Genomic DNA, 15861 nt, shown 5'->3' on the forward strand with positions numbered 1-15861 from the left:
CTGCAGTTTTCATTTTGATTAGACCTCTGCAAAACTCTCTTCTAAACAAAAATTCAAAACCAAACAAAAAACCCAAACCTGGGCCACAACTGCAGTTTGACATTTCTGAAACGTTGCTCAATGTGTACAGAGGAGTATTTAAAGGATATTAGTATAAATTCTTTCTGTGCTCTGTTTTCCGTGATTTCCAAATTGCAGATACTAACACCAGTAAATTTAAAGATGGGAATGTGTTGGATGACTACAGAGAAATGACCAAAAGTAAACCAGTTGGTTAAAAGGTGGTCTTCAGTGACACCTCTCTAAAAACAAACCAAAAAAACCCCACAACAACAAAACCAAAAAGCCGCGCTCATCAGGACTGCTCGGCAGAAACTCCCAAGTAAATAGTCACATTCTTTTGTCCTTTGTTCTTGTGACTAGCAAGACATAACATACTTGGAGGAAGTTTGAGCAGATGAGTCAGGAGTTATTTCATTAACTGCAGTTAAATGTTTTGGCCAGGTTTCCTGAGGAAATAAAGGTTATACAATTTTTCAGATTGTGGCTTGTCTTCTAATCCCCCCTCCCTCGCCCAGCCAAGAAAAAAGTTGGCCGTTTTCAACCAGATTAGGTAGAGATGGAGGTCTGACAAGATAAATAAGCTCTTTTTAAGTTTCATTAAATGTAGATCTCCAGTAAGAGAAGAAACTAAGGTTTGAACATTCCCAAGTTTCCTTCACAACTCTCCTATCAGCCTGTTCCTTCAATTGGGTGCAGCAATGCCAAGTGGCTGCTAAAAACTCTGTGGGAGGAGTTGTAAGGGGGAGGGGAAAGAAATCTTCCTGCTTAGGCCCGGGGTTTTAGGGGGTTGACTTTACATGTGCGCCAACTGCCAAGGTGCCAGTTAGGTGTTGTGCCTGGAGCTGGACGTAGCAACTTGCCTGTCATTATCCAATATGGAGCTAGCAGAGGGTTATGAAGGAAAGAGAAGACGGAGTAAATGATCTTGGGTTAGTATTTGAAGTATTCAGCTCCAAATGAGAGTTGTTGGTGCCTGACTGAGTGTATGTATAGTATATTATTCCATGGATACGATATTATTACAGGTACAGCAGCAGCTCATGATGCCCCGTAAAGCTTTTCTTTCCCAGAAAGAAAAGCAGGCTCGTGCCAGGGAAAGGGATATGTTAAAAAAGAGGAGGAGGCGACAAGACTATCTCAAAAGAAGCGTGGAGCCGCAGAAAAATGCAGAAACAATAAAATGGCACAGGGATGATGAGAAGAGGAGAGAAAATGAGCAAGTTAAGGACAAAGATATCAAGAAGCGGTGGAGACAGGATGAGAGAGAACGACGAAAGAATGTGGACGCTATGAATTGGCGCAGGGAAGATGAGAAGAGGGAAAATGAGCGAGGTAAGGACCAAGAAGGCCAAGAACCAGCAAAGAAAGGATGAGGAGGAGAGGGGGAAAGAGCGACGAAAGGACGGACCTTTTGAAGCAGCGGAGGGATGATGAGGGGGAGAGGGGAAAAAGAGAGTAAGAACAGTTCCATTTTATAAGCATGTGCAGAAATAACAGAAAATATTAGTATCTTTTAGTTTCAAATTTATAGGAAATCTGCTTTAATGAACTATCATTCTTACAGAGCTCATTATTTTAATAAGACAAGATTGATGTGAGTATAGATGTATACAAACTCAAAGTCACAATGGGATAGAAAAGGCTGGGTTTACACATTGCTTATGAAATTGTCTGTTTTGCACACGTGCTCACACCTATTTCTTCAACAGTACAGTTGATAATACTGTGTTTCCGATCACCAAAAAGTTCAGGTTTTCTCAGTCTTCATAATGAGTAAATGAGAGCATTAGGAAAGGAAGGGTCAACCAAACGTGCTTATAAGAGAAGGTAAAATTGATGTTTTGTGTTATTCTTTTTAATAATGTGCCCAAGAGATAGCTGTAATTGCATCCCCAGTTTTATTCCAAGGTAAATTATTTAACAAAAGTTGTATGGAAGTGTAAATTTCACAGAATGCTTTTAAGAAGCAGTCAGTTCAAGAGATGCACGTTTCTGTGTCATTAGATCTAAGGTGTTGGCATCAAATCAGTTGGCATCATGTTTGATTTGATAAATTCAGCCAACAGCTTGGCATTGAATCTGAAAAACTGACAAACAGTAGATATTTACATTACAGTAGGAAGACCCCCTTCTAAAGTTGCATTTTTATTAGATTTTATATAGCATTTTTTTAATCTGGAGTTATAATTTTTTTTTTTTTTTTTTTTTGCAGTAGCCCTAAAACATTCGTTGTAGGCTTATGAAGCAGCAATGGATTTATCCTGGATGAGAGTCTAGGCCTTTGGAAGTGTTTCTAGTCTGATTTAGAAATGTGAGCCCTTAGAGTACAAGGGACGGTGCCTTTGCACACACGATGGTGGTTTGCTCCCCTCTTGACAGCTCGGGATGTTGCAGCCTTTGTGGAAGACGGGGCTGCTTTTTCTGCAGGGTGTTCACACTAAACACTGTCACACTTAATCTTTGGTGAAACAGTGTCTCTCCTAAACAGTAGTAAAGAACTAGCTCTTGGAAATGAGAAACTGATTCCGTTGTCTGCATCTTTCAGATTTTCTGTATTTAACATATGTTTGGTTTAGGATTAAGGATCTATACCTTTTTTTTTTTTTTTTTTACTCCATAAAAGTGTTTTGGCACGCCTGTTTTGACTGATCAGTTATGATGAGGCAGACTGGAAGGACATAGCCACAATAAGGAAGAGGAGAGACTACTAACTCCTATGTGGCCGTGTGCTGAATGCGGCTGAATCATTTTATTACTCAACAAAACCAAATGGTCAACATGCTGAATATTCATAAAGGGTTTCTTTTTAGTGCTGATCCTTTCAATTGAGCCAAAAAATAAACTCACAGTGTTTAAGGGGTAGTGTTGAGGGGTAAGTGTTGCTTATTATGAGTAACTTTATATATTTCATTGTGAGGGGAAAATGCTGTCACAATTAGTTACCAGCTTTCCACCTCTATGTTCCTGTGAGGTTTTCATAGTAGGCCTGGGAATCATCAGCTGGTAAAATAAATTGTATGCCAAGAAAATAGATAAATGCATGTAAAAAAAAAATTGCTTCCAGGAGCCTCGTTTTTATTTCTGTAACTTTTTTCTCTCCTCTTCATTCCTAATTTTCACTCAGTATTCACTAGGAAAGTTTAATTTTGTAGTTTTCCTTTTCTTGATTGACTGCTTCTAACTGTTCTCAGCTCTGTGAACTTAGATAAACTTAGAACTATGTTCATAAAATTTCCAAAGGAAATAAATGGAATAGCCAGATAGTAACTTCCCAGTTTTTCCTGTAGTATCATTAACAATGTTGAAATCTTACTTTCCTTGGATTAAAAAAAAAATAATCCTGTATTGCACCGGCTTGGTTCCGCCAGCGGACAGGTACTTCAGAAGAATCAGTGGCCATCGTAAAGAGCATTAGGATACCTAGCCGACTCATACAGGTTTGAGATGCCTGAATAAGAATAAAATGCACTAGGGACTAGGGGGTTTTTGTTGATAGCTTTTGGGGGTTCCATAACTGGTTTTCACTTGCCATTTCACAGCGATGCTCTGTACAAACCTTGTTGAGTGAAGACATCTTCCTCAATGAAATGTTTAGGGTCGCCTACAGTTCTGTGCTTGCTGGTCATGAAAGGCTTTGCTAATGGTACAAACTGACAGTGTGGTAGTAAGGAAATGGTGTAATTTTCAGTTAAGCATAAAGAGAAGAAAATCTAGAGTAGGTTTGCTGGAAAACCTAGACTGGTGCTGTCTTGGTTCCTTTACACAGCAAGATTTTCCTCCAGATTATTTCTTTAGGTCTTTAAACTATTTCTGGATGAAAACCACCATTTTACTATCAAAACTGTGACATTAGAAATACATTATACTTGCCGCTTGTTAGAATTGTAACAAAGCTCAAACATGAAACAAGCATAGTAAGCACTTTGAATAATGTTGTCCAAAAATGAAAATAACATGATGAGGCAGATTTGGAATATTTGCTGAAGATTTTAGTTGCGAGAAAAAGGCTGTCTTGTTCTGAAACTGATGCATCTTTCCCAGGATCAGAATAGCGCTGGTACCTTGTGGGTGCTTTGAAGTTGTACGCTAGAAGAGCCTCTATTTTGTTGTTCTAGATAAAGTTGGCAGAGCTGAAAGTCTTAACATCTGTGACCTGATGCTATCAAAGGTAGCAAGGCTGCAAGGCAACTCTTCTGATGAGCTCCAAAATACAAAAGACCCTCTGGAGAATTAAGATTTTAGTTACACTAAAACAAACAGCTTTCGGGGTCTAAAGACAGGTGGAAGCTTTCTCTTTTTTTATCACCTCTGATAATTGACTGACACAGGTTTTTTGCTCGTTTTCCCTCTTGTGCTCCTTATCCTCTCTCTCCTGGGTGCGTACCCTCCTTGTAAGGTCCTAGTTCTCTAGTTGTGAATACAGCGTGTTGTGTGTGAGATCGGTACGTCCCTCATAAGGGGGGACTGTTTGCACCGAGAAGAAGATGTAGCATAAGAAAACATTAACTGTTGCAATACAGAACTCTAAAACAGGCATGCAGTATTGTATTTTACATCAATTAATTTTCCAAATAATTGCACAGTAACCTTTTTGTAACTTATCTTTTGACTCGCTTTTCTAGGTGGCTCCAGTCCCTTCGTAACTGATGTGTTAAAGGGCTGAACTGCATGGCCATGTTAATTTGAAGTGCTTGAAGCTGGTACAGTGAGGATAGTTTAATTTTATTAAATGCTGAAAGTGGTTTAAAAATCACTTAGAGTAACATAATAGCAGGATGTGCCAGACTTCACCTTCTGGATGTTTTTAAAATAGTGACTGCAATTGTTTCCATCTGGAATTCGAAGTGCTAGTAAGAGTAGCAAGTTGGTGAAGAGGTAATTTGGAGTTAAGTCACTGCAAGTCTATCTAAATGCTAAAATCTTTTTAAAAAAAAAAAAAAAGTGGTGTGTTGAAGAATTTGGAGTTTGTTGAAACTTCTCTGTGACTATGCGGTGGTTAATTTTTGGGCTAGACCTTTTTTTTTCCCCCCCCTGCTTTTTTGTCATGCCATAAAAATCAAAAGTCTTGATTTCCTGTCTCTTAGGATATTTGCACTGTTAAGTTCCTAAAACTAAGCAGAAATTTTCTTTAGTAATGAGTTTGTCCCTCCTGTTCACTTGAATTATGTTTTTTCCTGAATATTATTCACACTTGTGCTCCTGAGAGCGTTTCAAGGTGTTACACAATTTTTTCACCTACTAGTATTTTCTTTTGCCAGCTAAGGCTAACAAGGCTAGAAAGTTAAGTAGAGAGAAAAAGCCCTTTGCTGTGAAGCAATATTTGAAGTGAGGTCCCTTTTTTATTACAGCAGTGAACCCGAGTTCTTTGAAAACACTGAAGAAGCCTTTGATTGTAAACAGCCGAGGCACAATGTTGTTGCCTCTTTTGCCCTGCAGTTTTAGTTGCTTCCTAAAACTTGGACATAATTATTAATTTACATCAATCAGCTTATATTATGTCCTGGCGCATTCCCATTTCAGGATGTGATTCTATTGAGTGAACTCAACTGCTGGTTCCTGTAGGCTTCTCAAACTTCAGAAGTCTTTCTGGTCATTTTATGCCCTAATTTTGAGGTTATAAGAATCACATATCACAACTGCACTTGAGATTAAATTCTTCCTTCCCAGGACTCTTGTAGCCTGTTAAAAGCCAAAGACAGTGCTTCAGTTCTCCCAAGCACAATGCCACTTCGAGTTCTGTGAAGTCTCTTAACTGTTGTTCCTCTGCTTACCTTGCAAATACTCCTTGATTTTTCACCAAACCTTCCCTCCCACCCCCCTTCAGATTTTTGGATGAAGATCTGAGAGTACTTCGTTCAGGCCTTTTGGTTAGCGCACGCGCACTAGCGAGGAAACTTGTTTGAGCTTTTTGTTCATGCTTTGCACAGCGGCTGTAACCCATAGCAGTGAAATAGTACTGCGTGACGTTTGTCTCAAATAGGTCTTTGCATCTCCAAAATATGACTGTGAAATGAAAACAGAAGTACAGCGTTTCTAATTTAGTAATGATATTTTGCTCTTTTATAGCTTGTCTTTTCTGCTTACATTTGGCTACTGTATTATTCTAGGAATCAGTACCTGGCTGTGGACTAGACCTTTATGCTAGGTACTGCATAAATACAGAGCAAAAGAAGGTTCCAACTTATTTCTTACACAGTTATTCTGCTTATTTTACCATTATTTTGTGATTGGTACAGTCAGACATTTTGTGTACAAGCACACTAAAGATGAGCGAGATCTTCTTATTAAATCAGTCTAATTTTTCAGAATTTCTTATAACTAGGTTAGTACTCCATTTTCTTAGGCACCTGAAGATACTGCCTGGGTATTTCTAGTAAGGACATTGTTGGTCTTGTTTTTAAGTACTCGTTTATTCTGTCCACCCAGCAGTTTAGTGTAGATTGATGTGTAATTCAACTTACGAACAAGTGCTTCCCAGTGTATTTGTAGGTGGCACCCAAGTCTAGAAGTAGGAAACAGAAGGGCAGACACAAACTTAACTCTTACTATGGTTGTTGAATCATGAACTTGAAAATAACCGGTTGACTTAGAGGCAGATTTCATTATTCCTGTTACTTAACGAGGATAAAAAATGCTCAGGTTTCTCCATAGAATTATTTTTGTTGAACATGTATTTTTCTTATTTTTCTGTGAATGTGTGTACAGATGCACATTCCCTTACAAAGAAAAGTTCTACAATGTATTAAATATCTAGGACTTGTGCAGGAATGAATAGGATAGAGTAGAACCATACAGGAAAATAATAAAAATTAGTTATACCTTGGCTACTATAAAACAGAACACATGGAAATATAGGATGTCTCGCTAACTAGGATCCTGGGCTGGGACTGTCATTGATTGAGTGGTATCATCTCAGGATAAAGGAATTCCTCCTTTATTTAAAAAACAAACAAAAAAACCCCCACCAAACAACCAAAACACAAAAACACCACACAAACAAAAAACCAAAAAATGCTGCTGGGCTTCTTTTGAAAGCTACTTTTGAGATTTCAGAGAGAAATTCTGTATTGAGCCTATAATATTAGGTAAGTAGCACTTCTTTCACCATCGGGAATTGGTAACTGATAGGTGTGTAAAGCTTGAGCTCCTTGTGCCTTTTATATGTCTTCACTGAAGTGCAGAGTATTTAAGACTGTTCACTTTTGGCATTTCAGTAGAAAACCAGGAGGAAACAGTGTTAAAGTAAACTATTTTACAGCAGGATCAGTTGATCTGTGACCCTTTATTATGGGCATCCTTCCCTGTGGGGGATGCTGGATGTAGCGATAGCTTCAGTGCCAGATTAAAGCACTGGTGGTTTTTGTCAGTGCTGGATGCTGCTTTCCTTAGTATTGTGTTCTGTTAAAGTAATCCCTTGGATCCAAGCTTCAGAGCAGTAAGGAGCAGCCCTGACAGCGAATCATAGAATGTCCTGAGTTGGAAGGGACCCACAAGGATCATCATGTCCAACTCCTGTCCCTGCATAGGACAACCCCCAAATTCACACCATATGGCTGAGGGTGTTGTCCAAATGCTTCTTGAATGCTGTCAGGCTTGGTGCCGTGACTGCCTCCCGGGGGGGCCTGTTCCAGTGCTCCACCACCCTCTGGGTGAAGAACCTTTTCTGAATGTCCTAACCCCCCCCCCCCCCCCTCCCCGGCAGATCTTCCTGCCCTTCCCTCGGGTCCTATCCTTGGTCTCCAGGGAGGAGAGATCAGCGCCTGCCCCTCCTCTTCCCCTTGTGAGGAAGAGATGTTCCAGGTGTCCTCTCTGAAACATCAACTTTTGGTCAGATAAAGGACACCTCATTTCAAGAGCAGCAGTAATGTTGAAATGATGATTTGAGACACAATCCCAACTGTTTTAATGTCCGCGTCCAAGGATGTGCCAGCAGCGTGTTGTGTATATTGCAATTACAATTTGAGTTACTCGCTGTAAATAGAAATGAATGGAGATGCTAAAAGCTCTTTTTGTAGTCACAAACCATAGTATCAGACTGTATCTGGCTCTCCACTAATTATGATTAAATGGTCAAGAAACTTCCTAAATAAAATGAACTGTATTTGCTAAGGATGGGTTTTTTATTAAGGTTAGGTGAGCTGGATTCAGCTACCAAGCAGAATTTGCAAACTTGAGGTTGATCTTCAGTTTTCAGATGTGAAGATCTAATTATGTCCTCTATTATGATGAGTTGGGATAGGAAGATCTTGATAATGTCTTGTCTTTAAGACTTGACTGTGAGGCAGGCAAAAGGGCAGAGGCAAGCAGATGGTGCAGATAGAATAGAGATCTTGTTTTCAGGCAGCCTGAAATAATTTGCTTTCTTTATCACTTGGGTTTATATATATAAAATACATGGTATATTTGGCATGTCTAGGTGTATTAGACACAGTAATGAAGAGAAAGCTTTTGATTCTTTTGGTGAAGTTGTTAGTGGTGTTTTGTACTAAAATAAGCAATTTGTTAATAAGCATTATTTTGAGACTTGTGGCTGACTTTCAAGTTTGCAAGTGATTATTGCCTAAAGACAAACTCTGTACTGACTCTCGCTTTGTCATGAGAAAAAAATGGTTTCTTTACAAGCAAAATGAGTATATTCTTTAAGTGGGGACTTTGGTTTTAAAGAAAACAGCACAGCTTGCTAGAGGGTTTAAAATGTAATGTTTTCAGGCACCGATGTTTCTACAGTTGATATTAAGAACCTGGGTTATTCTGGAATAAAATTACTAGGACATTATCTCCTTGGATTTGAAGTTCACTTGAAAATATTCATTCAAATCCTGAACGTATTTGACTGTGCTGCTTCATGTAATTTTTGATGAAAAAATTGAGCATATAGGTAGCTACGAAGAAGCTACTGAAAGTGTTGCTGAACCAATGCAATGCAGTGAGTGCAGTGCTTATTCAGTTGCCTTTAGAGAAAAGGAATCAGTGGAGCCATGATTAATTTCTTGGCTACATTAATATTTTTCGCTCTGGCTCTATGAACTGCAGCAGCAAGAACTTTTAATAAATGGATGTTCTTGACTTTAAAACAAACCAAAACCAAACCAGATTATGCTGTGCTTGGAAAGCAAACTTGTATTACTTTATTGTAACTTGGTGTTCAGAGCCATACTTCCCAATTCTGTTTAGGGAAGAGAGGGAATAGAATGTTAAGGAAGCATATTTTCTTTCCAGTTTGTGATCTGTGTGTAAGGATGTAAATCCACTCTGTGCACTACATGGTATTTTTTGTTTTCCTGTTAATGCAGTTCTAGTGTCACACACATCAGTTCTGTTTTAAGTCATGAAAAAAGTGACAGTGGGTTCAGCATTGAAAGCTATTTCGTAGCGACTGGCCTAGGAGAAGAAACTGCAGGTTGGAGTTGCTTTTCCCATCTGGAAATGCTAAGCTTCACTTACTATTTCAACTACAGATCAAAAATAGAGAAAATGCTACTACTTGGAAATTGCAAAGAGGACACAACCTTACTAAACCATTTGCATTAATCAATAAGCTAGCTAGGAGTTGAAATTCTTAGGCGACAGCATTTTTCCCATTAGTCTTTATCATCTTCTAAACTAATTTGTTACTAATACTTCACAAAATTGGCATTGCTGATCCTCAGCCCTGTCGTTAAATATTTTCAGTTACTATTAAACGTCTTTAAAATGGACCTGGCTCAACTTTTAGCTATATTAGACGGTGTTCTTACAATTGAAGTGAAATTGCAACCTTCAAATATTTTTAGTCAAGGAGATTGTAGTTTTATTTGTTGAAGTAACTAAACTAATTATAATGCTGCCCTGTTTTAATACAACCATTTCTCAATACAAATTCCTGTTTGCAAGGTAAATATCCGTTACTATTTTCAAAAGCTTTTCCACCATTTATGTGCTTATACTTTGTCATAAATGGTATTGTTTTTATTTTACTTCATCGAAAAGCACGTTAAGTAGTAGTACCAATAACAGGATATGGGCCTCTGCCCAGCGGTGCTTACACAGTAACACTGACAGCACAGCACAGGCAGGGCCGGGTAGAAAAGCAGGGCTTTAATCAAAGCCTAATACACAGTACAGACTTAGAAAATCTCCTGTAGCTTGACAGTGTTTTTCTTAAGCTTCTCTTCAGCGTGTGCCTTTAGCAGTAGCTCTTAAGAAAGAGGAAAGGGGCGTGGATAAATTCATAATTTGCTCAGAAAATCTGATGAAGGAACTGTAAGCTTGAATACAGATTTTGATACAATAACTGATTCGCCTGAGTCAGTTTTCAAAGTAACAAGAAGTAAGAAACTCGGATTCAAACCTTATTTGCTAGTCCTTTATGAGGATTAAAAATCATTCACTGGGCAGGAGGGAGTAGCGCTTTGAAAGGATGACATGAATCACACTAATTACATGAACAATCACATTCACTCTTACCTAGAGAGGGAGAATGTCTTAGGCCTGGATATTGTTTATAATTGCAGATGAAATATTTGATTATAAAAGAGTACAGGTGAGAATGGATGTAGCATAAAGAAAGAGCAGTTCATGATTTCCCATACAAAGTCATTGGAGGCTTTAGAGGGAATAACTGGGAAGAGAGAGCAGTTTATCGCCATGAGCTATTTAATCCTTGCCTTCTCTGAGGCGGCAAAGAATGCCTGTAGAAGTGCTCTTCGCAGCTTGATTAGGGCTCATATTATGAGACTTGCAAGTGAATCTACCTAAAGGTATTTCACTAGAATGCTAATTCTTCAGATTTCTGAAGTGGGTTTGAGTTTCCCTAAAATGAAAGGTACCAGATAAGATATAGAACATAGCTGCTTTTCATATGAACTGAGTAATTTGGAATCCCTGAGATTTATAGAGAAGGTTTAAACATGGGGGTTTGTGTTTTTGTTTTTGTTTTTTGTTGCTGTTTTCCCCCCCTCCCCCAGCCCCCCCTTTGGTTTCCTAGTTTCGTATAGGGGTGTTAAAATGACGCTGTATTTGCTTCTGGTAATCTGTGACAGCAGCCAGCCTGATACAAGTACCAAAACCCTTAATGATCCGAGTCGCTTTGGTACTTCTGACAATTTTCCTGTAGATTTTTACATAAACTCAGGCTTGTTTCCACTTAGTTTCTAATTTACAGTTGTGATACGAATCCTAAATGTCACGATAGCTTTCTGTTCTTACCCAGGAGCTATTTCTGAATTCATTGAAGAGACTTGAGCCTAGCAACACATGCTAGCAGCACTGCGTGTAGGTTGTGAAACTGATTGGAGTGGTTTGTATTAGCACTGTTACACCCAGAACTCTTCAGTTTTATTTATTTCTGAAACTAAGCAGTGTTGGTGGTGGGAATCATGGAATAGTAAGTTGTTAGTGATGGTCTTAAAGCACTACCTAGTAAAAGTTGGTAGGAGTATGAAAATAAAAAGGCTAGTGTGTAAAGAGACAAGGAATACTTTAAGGAGTAGGCATGATAGTGCGTATAGAAGGGCTGGGTTTGATCAGAGACACTCAGTTGTTGTAGTCACAACTCTCATCCTTTGTACTTAGAGAAAATTTCTTAGTAAGCTCTTTGTAGCTTAGCAATTGCCCTTGATCTCATGATAAAAGGGGAGAATTTTTGTCTAACTCAAATATTTAATGGCTGCAAACTTCTGTTAACTCTGCATTCTAGGCTTCTGCTTGGAAGTGTTAAAAATACTTTCAAGCTTCTAACAAAAAAAAAAAGTCCATTTTTAGTTGGTATAAGTAGTCTTTGGCCTTACAGTGGATTAATTTGTTGATATGAATCAAACGTTTTATTGTCCAAACAAAGCAACATTTCTGAATTGACTCATGGAAATATTGATGATCAAAAATGCAGCTTTTCTCTTCTGGGGTGATATTCTTTATGCAACAGGGATTGGACCGTTAAAGCCTAGGGACCAAGATAACAACTTTCTTGCTATTTAAGAAGCTTCCTCCCCTTTTCTTTGAGAAAAGCCTACCTTTTTATTGCTGGCCTCACCCCCTCTCACTTCCAAAATAACTGTATGTTGTCAGGGACGTTCACGTTTCTGCCATTCTGCACCTCCTTAAACTGCAGGTGACTTGGTGATGACGGTTCTGTAGCTGAGCGGGCGCTTAGCGTAACGATAGCAGCATGCAGACTGAGAACTCCTGTATACACAAAACAAGACTAGGCATTAGCGTTTGGTAATGGTTCAATCTGGGAATCCACATATCTTAAAACTTTAGACTTTCTTTTGCTGGATAGTCCCAGTCGTTAACAGACAGTTTAACTGGAATTGGTGCTCTCTGTGTGGGGAACTGGAAGCGAGGGTTGTCTTCTAGGCTGAAAATACCCAGCTACAAGTAGAGGCGTTAAGCCATCTCTTGTACTTTTTCCAGTGATTTCTATCTCTGAAGGGCTCTAACCAAGCTTTCAGGTCCCATCTTAATAAAAGCAGAATGTATGCCAAACAGCTTGTCAGCCATTTAAAGGTATAAATACAGTAAATGGAGGAAACAGTATTAATTTCTTATCCTACCGACAGTTAAATGCAAGCAGCATCTTTCTCACTGAAGAGATACCACTAAATCTATTACAAGACTGATACAAACCTTGAAGCTCAACTTACCAATTTTCAAATCAGTTAGGATACGTATGCACAAAAGACAAATGGAGTTTTGAAGTACTTCAGTGTAGTGGGTAAATTTCATGTAAATAAAAAAAAAAAAACAAACAAACTTTTTTAAAAAAAAAAAAGTTATTTCCAGATGCAGCTGATTACTCCTGCAGTAGTTGTTACATCAGTTTGTTGGTTTAAGTGCTCTCTTAAGATTGTCAATACCTAGCTTTATGGCCAGCCTCATCCAAGAACAGATCAGACAGAAAATGTGGTAGTTTCTTAGTTAATGGTACAGCTCTGATACTGAGTTATATGGGTAAAATGAGACAGAAAATTACTAATAATTGAAAGTGCAACATTCTATCAAACAAAACACATTTGACTTAAACCTTTTCTCTTACTTTCTTTTTCAATAGAAACTATGTTCCAACTTCCTGTCAACAACCTTGGCAGTTTAAGAAAGGCCCGGAAAACTGTGAAAAAAATACTTAGTGACATTGGTTTGGAATACTGTAAAGAACATATAGAAGTAAGTATGATACCTCCCAAGTGTTGTAGGTAAGAGGTAAAATGCTCCAAAGTTAGTGGGACTGTGAGGTCTTTAGTGTATGACGACATTTTTTTTTTTAAAACCTGTTTCACAAAATGTTGAATTTTTACTGTGGATTTTGAAGGAATCCCCTATATCCTGTTCCCACACCATACTCCTGTTCTCATCAGCTTCAGGGAATGATTCTGGGATTCCATTTGAGCCTTGTTGTTCAGGCGTTGCTACCCCTGCATTGCTTTTTAAGTTCTACACAAAGTAGGACTTAATAACTTGAGCTAAAAATGTACCTGCAGACACTTTTTAGAAAGTTTAGTGGAGGCAAGATACACTTCAGGCTATATGTGACTGGCTCGATATATATTTCGAAGGTAGGTTGTCTTTTGTTTATGTTGGATTCTTAAAAATAGCATTTGCTAACTGAACGTTTCGGAATGAAGCAAGAACTAGGTGCGGTGTAGGATGTTCTTGGGGGATGGAAGATGGTTCTGAGGTTTTCCTGAAGTGTTTGTCGGTGCTAACGGTAGGTCATCAAGTTAAAGAATCGCTTCTGTACCTGTGTTAGTTCCTAGAAGGGAAGGGTGTTTGTGCTACTCTTCTGGACAAGCTTGGTAGCTATCGTCTCAAAAGTGCAGCTTTCTCTCCTGAACGCTTCTGTACTCTCAGTTCACACACTTCAGCTCTTTAGAGCACTCAGCAAATTATCATCTGTTTGCTTTGGCTTTTCTGTTACTGTGTCTTTAAAGAGCATTTGAGAGAGATGCCTGAGAGAGAAATGCCAGTCCTTCCTGCTTGACAAATTTGTGGAGCAAGTACAATTTTTAAGGGTAAAATTCTGAACTGGGACAATGTTATTTCCAGTATTCCTCTCAGTGGAAATACTATTTTTGAGTCCTTATGTGCTGCTGACTTATATGCCAAAGATGAAGTGCCAAAGAACTTCATAAGATTGGTTTTTTAATAGGAATTGGGCTTCTTTGATATCATACATGTAGTCAGACTTCTAGAACTTTTATCTGAATTCCTGTGTGAGATTAAAGTAATTAAAAAACCCCAAACAAACAAAAAACCAAACATCAGAGTTAGGGTAAAGCGTCTGTATGATCTTAAAGGCTTAGCAGGAGCCTGGGAATACTTTTCTCCATGACTGCTTTTGAAAATGGGGCAGGTATGTAATTACAGTCTCAGGTTAATTAGGAGGATGAGTATTGAAAATAGTTCTTTGGGTGTTTGATGATATTGAGACTATTCATGACTCTTCACCTCCAAAGAGGTGCATCTTAAATACCCACACTTCCTTAAATTAATAGTATCTCCTGTTGGCCAGCAGCACTTGAGAGGCCTGCATGGATGCTTACAAGAGTTGCTTAAGGGAGCAGGTGGTCTTTGGTTTTGATTCTCTGTACTCTCTTCCCGTCTCCCCCTTCTCCAGGATTTTAAGCAGTTTGAACCTAATGACTTTTATTTGAAAAACACTACATGGGAAGATGTAGGATTGTGGGACCCATCGCTTACAAAAAATCAGGTTGGTAATAGTTTATGTTGACACATCCGATTCTGAAGATGGTTGGTACTAAAGGGCGTTTCACAAACACGCCAAGAGCTTTTCCTGCCGTTTTACCCATTGATCTTCATTTGTCGTCAGTTCAAGGGACAGCAAAAAGCTGTGCTGCTTTTTTTTTTTTTAAAGTAATAATTCTGGTCTTTATGTTAGTAGTATGGATAGCCAAATAGCGGCGAACTGATTAGTCAAGAAATCTTACTTACCCTTTGACAACTGCATATTAAGAGCCCATCTGTTTTCAAGCTTAGCACAATTTCACCATCCTTCCAGTCAAAAGATCAACAGCTTTATACAGTTTGTGATAAGTTTTTTACCTTTCCTTAGATGTTTCATTATCTGTTTTCATCATTTCAGAAAAAGTTTAAATGAACACACCTAAGTGCTGCTCTCTCCACTGTTGTTGTAGCTCTGTCAGCTGTCTGCCACAGCTGAAGATTCTTACAATCCGACTATGTCCGAGGTTTGGTTTAGGGATATGTAGTTCTATACAGCAGAACGAAGTGATGCTGGAAGTCTTACTTTTTAGATGTTTCTGAGCCAGTAATACAGGAAATTTGAATTGAGTTAGGAGTGGAGGGAGGAAATACTACTTGATTCTGATGAAACGTGTTTGAGGCAAGCCATGTGCGCTGCCGTAGCCTCTACCGATGGTGCAATATAGAGTAATAGCAGCACTGACAGAACAGTGAGAAGGTGAGAAAGCTCTCTATGAAATAAGCCCTCTTTTAGCATCGGAAAGATCAGGCGTTGCTCTCTCAGGAAATGGGAACCTGTATTATGATGGATTCCTAGTGTAGCGTTAATCTAAAAATGTCCCTTTATTACTGCGTTCCGTAAAATACACTACTGTTGTCCTTTTTCCTAGTTATTTCCAGAATAAAAATTGTAACATAAAAGGAGACAGCTTTTGTTTAGTTTGTTTTGTTGTACCTTGTCTCCAGCCTACCAGATGTCTGAGGCTTCAGAAGGGGGGCAGCAGCCTATATTCCTGCCACGCAGAGGGAGAGTACAACTCTCCAGCTACTTCAAGTGATCTATGTGTAGCTTGATGCACCAGACTTGTTTTGACACTC

General features: G+C 38.7%; 1 protein-coding gene across 29 annotated transcripts in view; it reads left to right on the plus strand.

Moving 5' to 3' along the window:
• Positions 1–15861, plus strand: part of ADNP (activity dependent neuroprotector homeobox) — a 36420-nt gene that overhangs the window by 12207 nt on the left and 8352 nt on the right. For 25 of the 29 annotated variants that reach the window (XM_082325975.1, XM_082325978.1, XM_082325979.1 and 22 more), the window contains 3 exons: positions 1089–1395; positions 13094–13206; positions 14657–14749. In XM_082325975.1, coding sequence (XP_082182101.1) covers positions 1089–1395; positions 13094–13206; positions 14657–14749 — 513 coding nt within the window. Of the gene's footprint in view, positions 1–6; positions 993–1088; positions 1396–1435; positions 1519–13093; positions 13207–14656; positions 14750–15861 lie in introns of those variants that run through there. The other 4 variants (XM_082325985.1, XM_082325987.1, XM_082325986.1 and 1 more) reach the window with 4 other exon arrangements.

The sequence above is a fragment of the Platalea leucorodia genome (genome assembly GCF_965183815.1).
Source record: "Platalea leucorodia genome assembly, chromosome: 13".
In the NCBI taxonomy this organism is placed as follows: Eukaryota; Metazoa; Chordata; class Aves; order Pelecaniformes; family Threskiornithidae; genus Platalea; species Platalea leucorodia.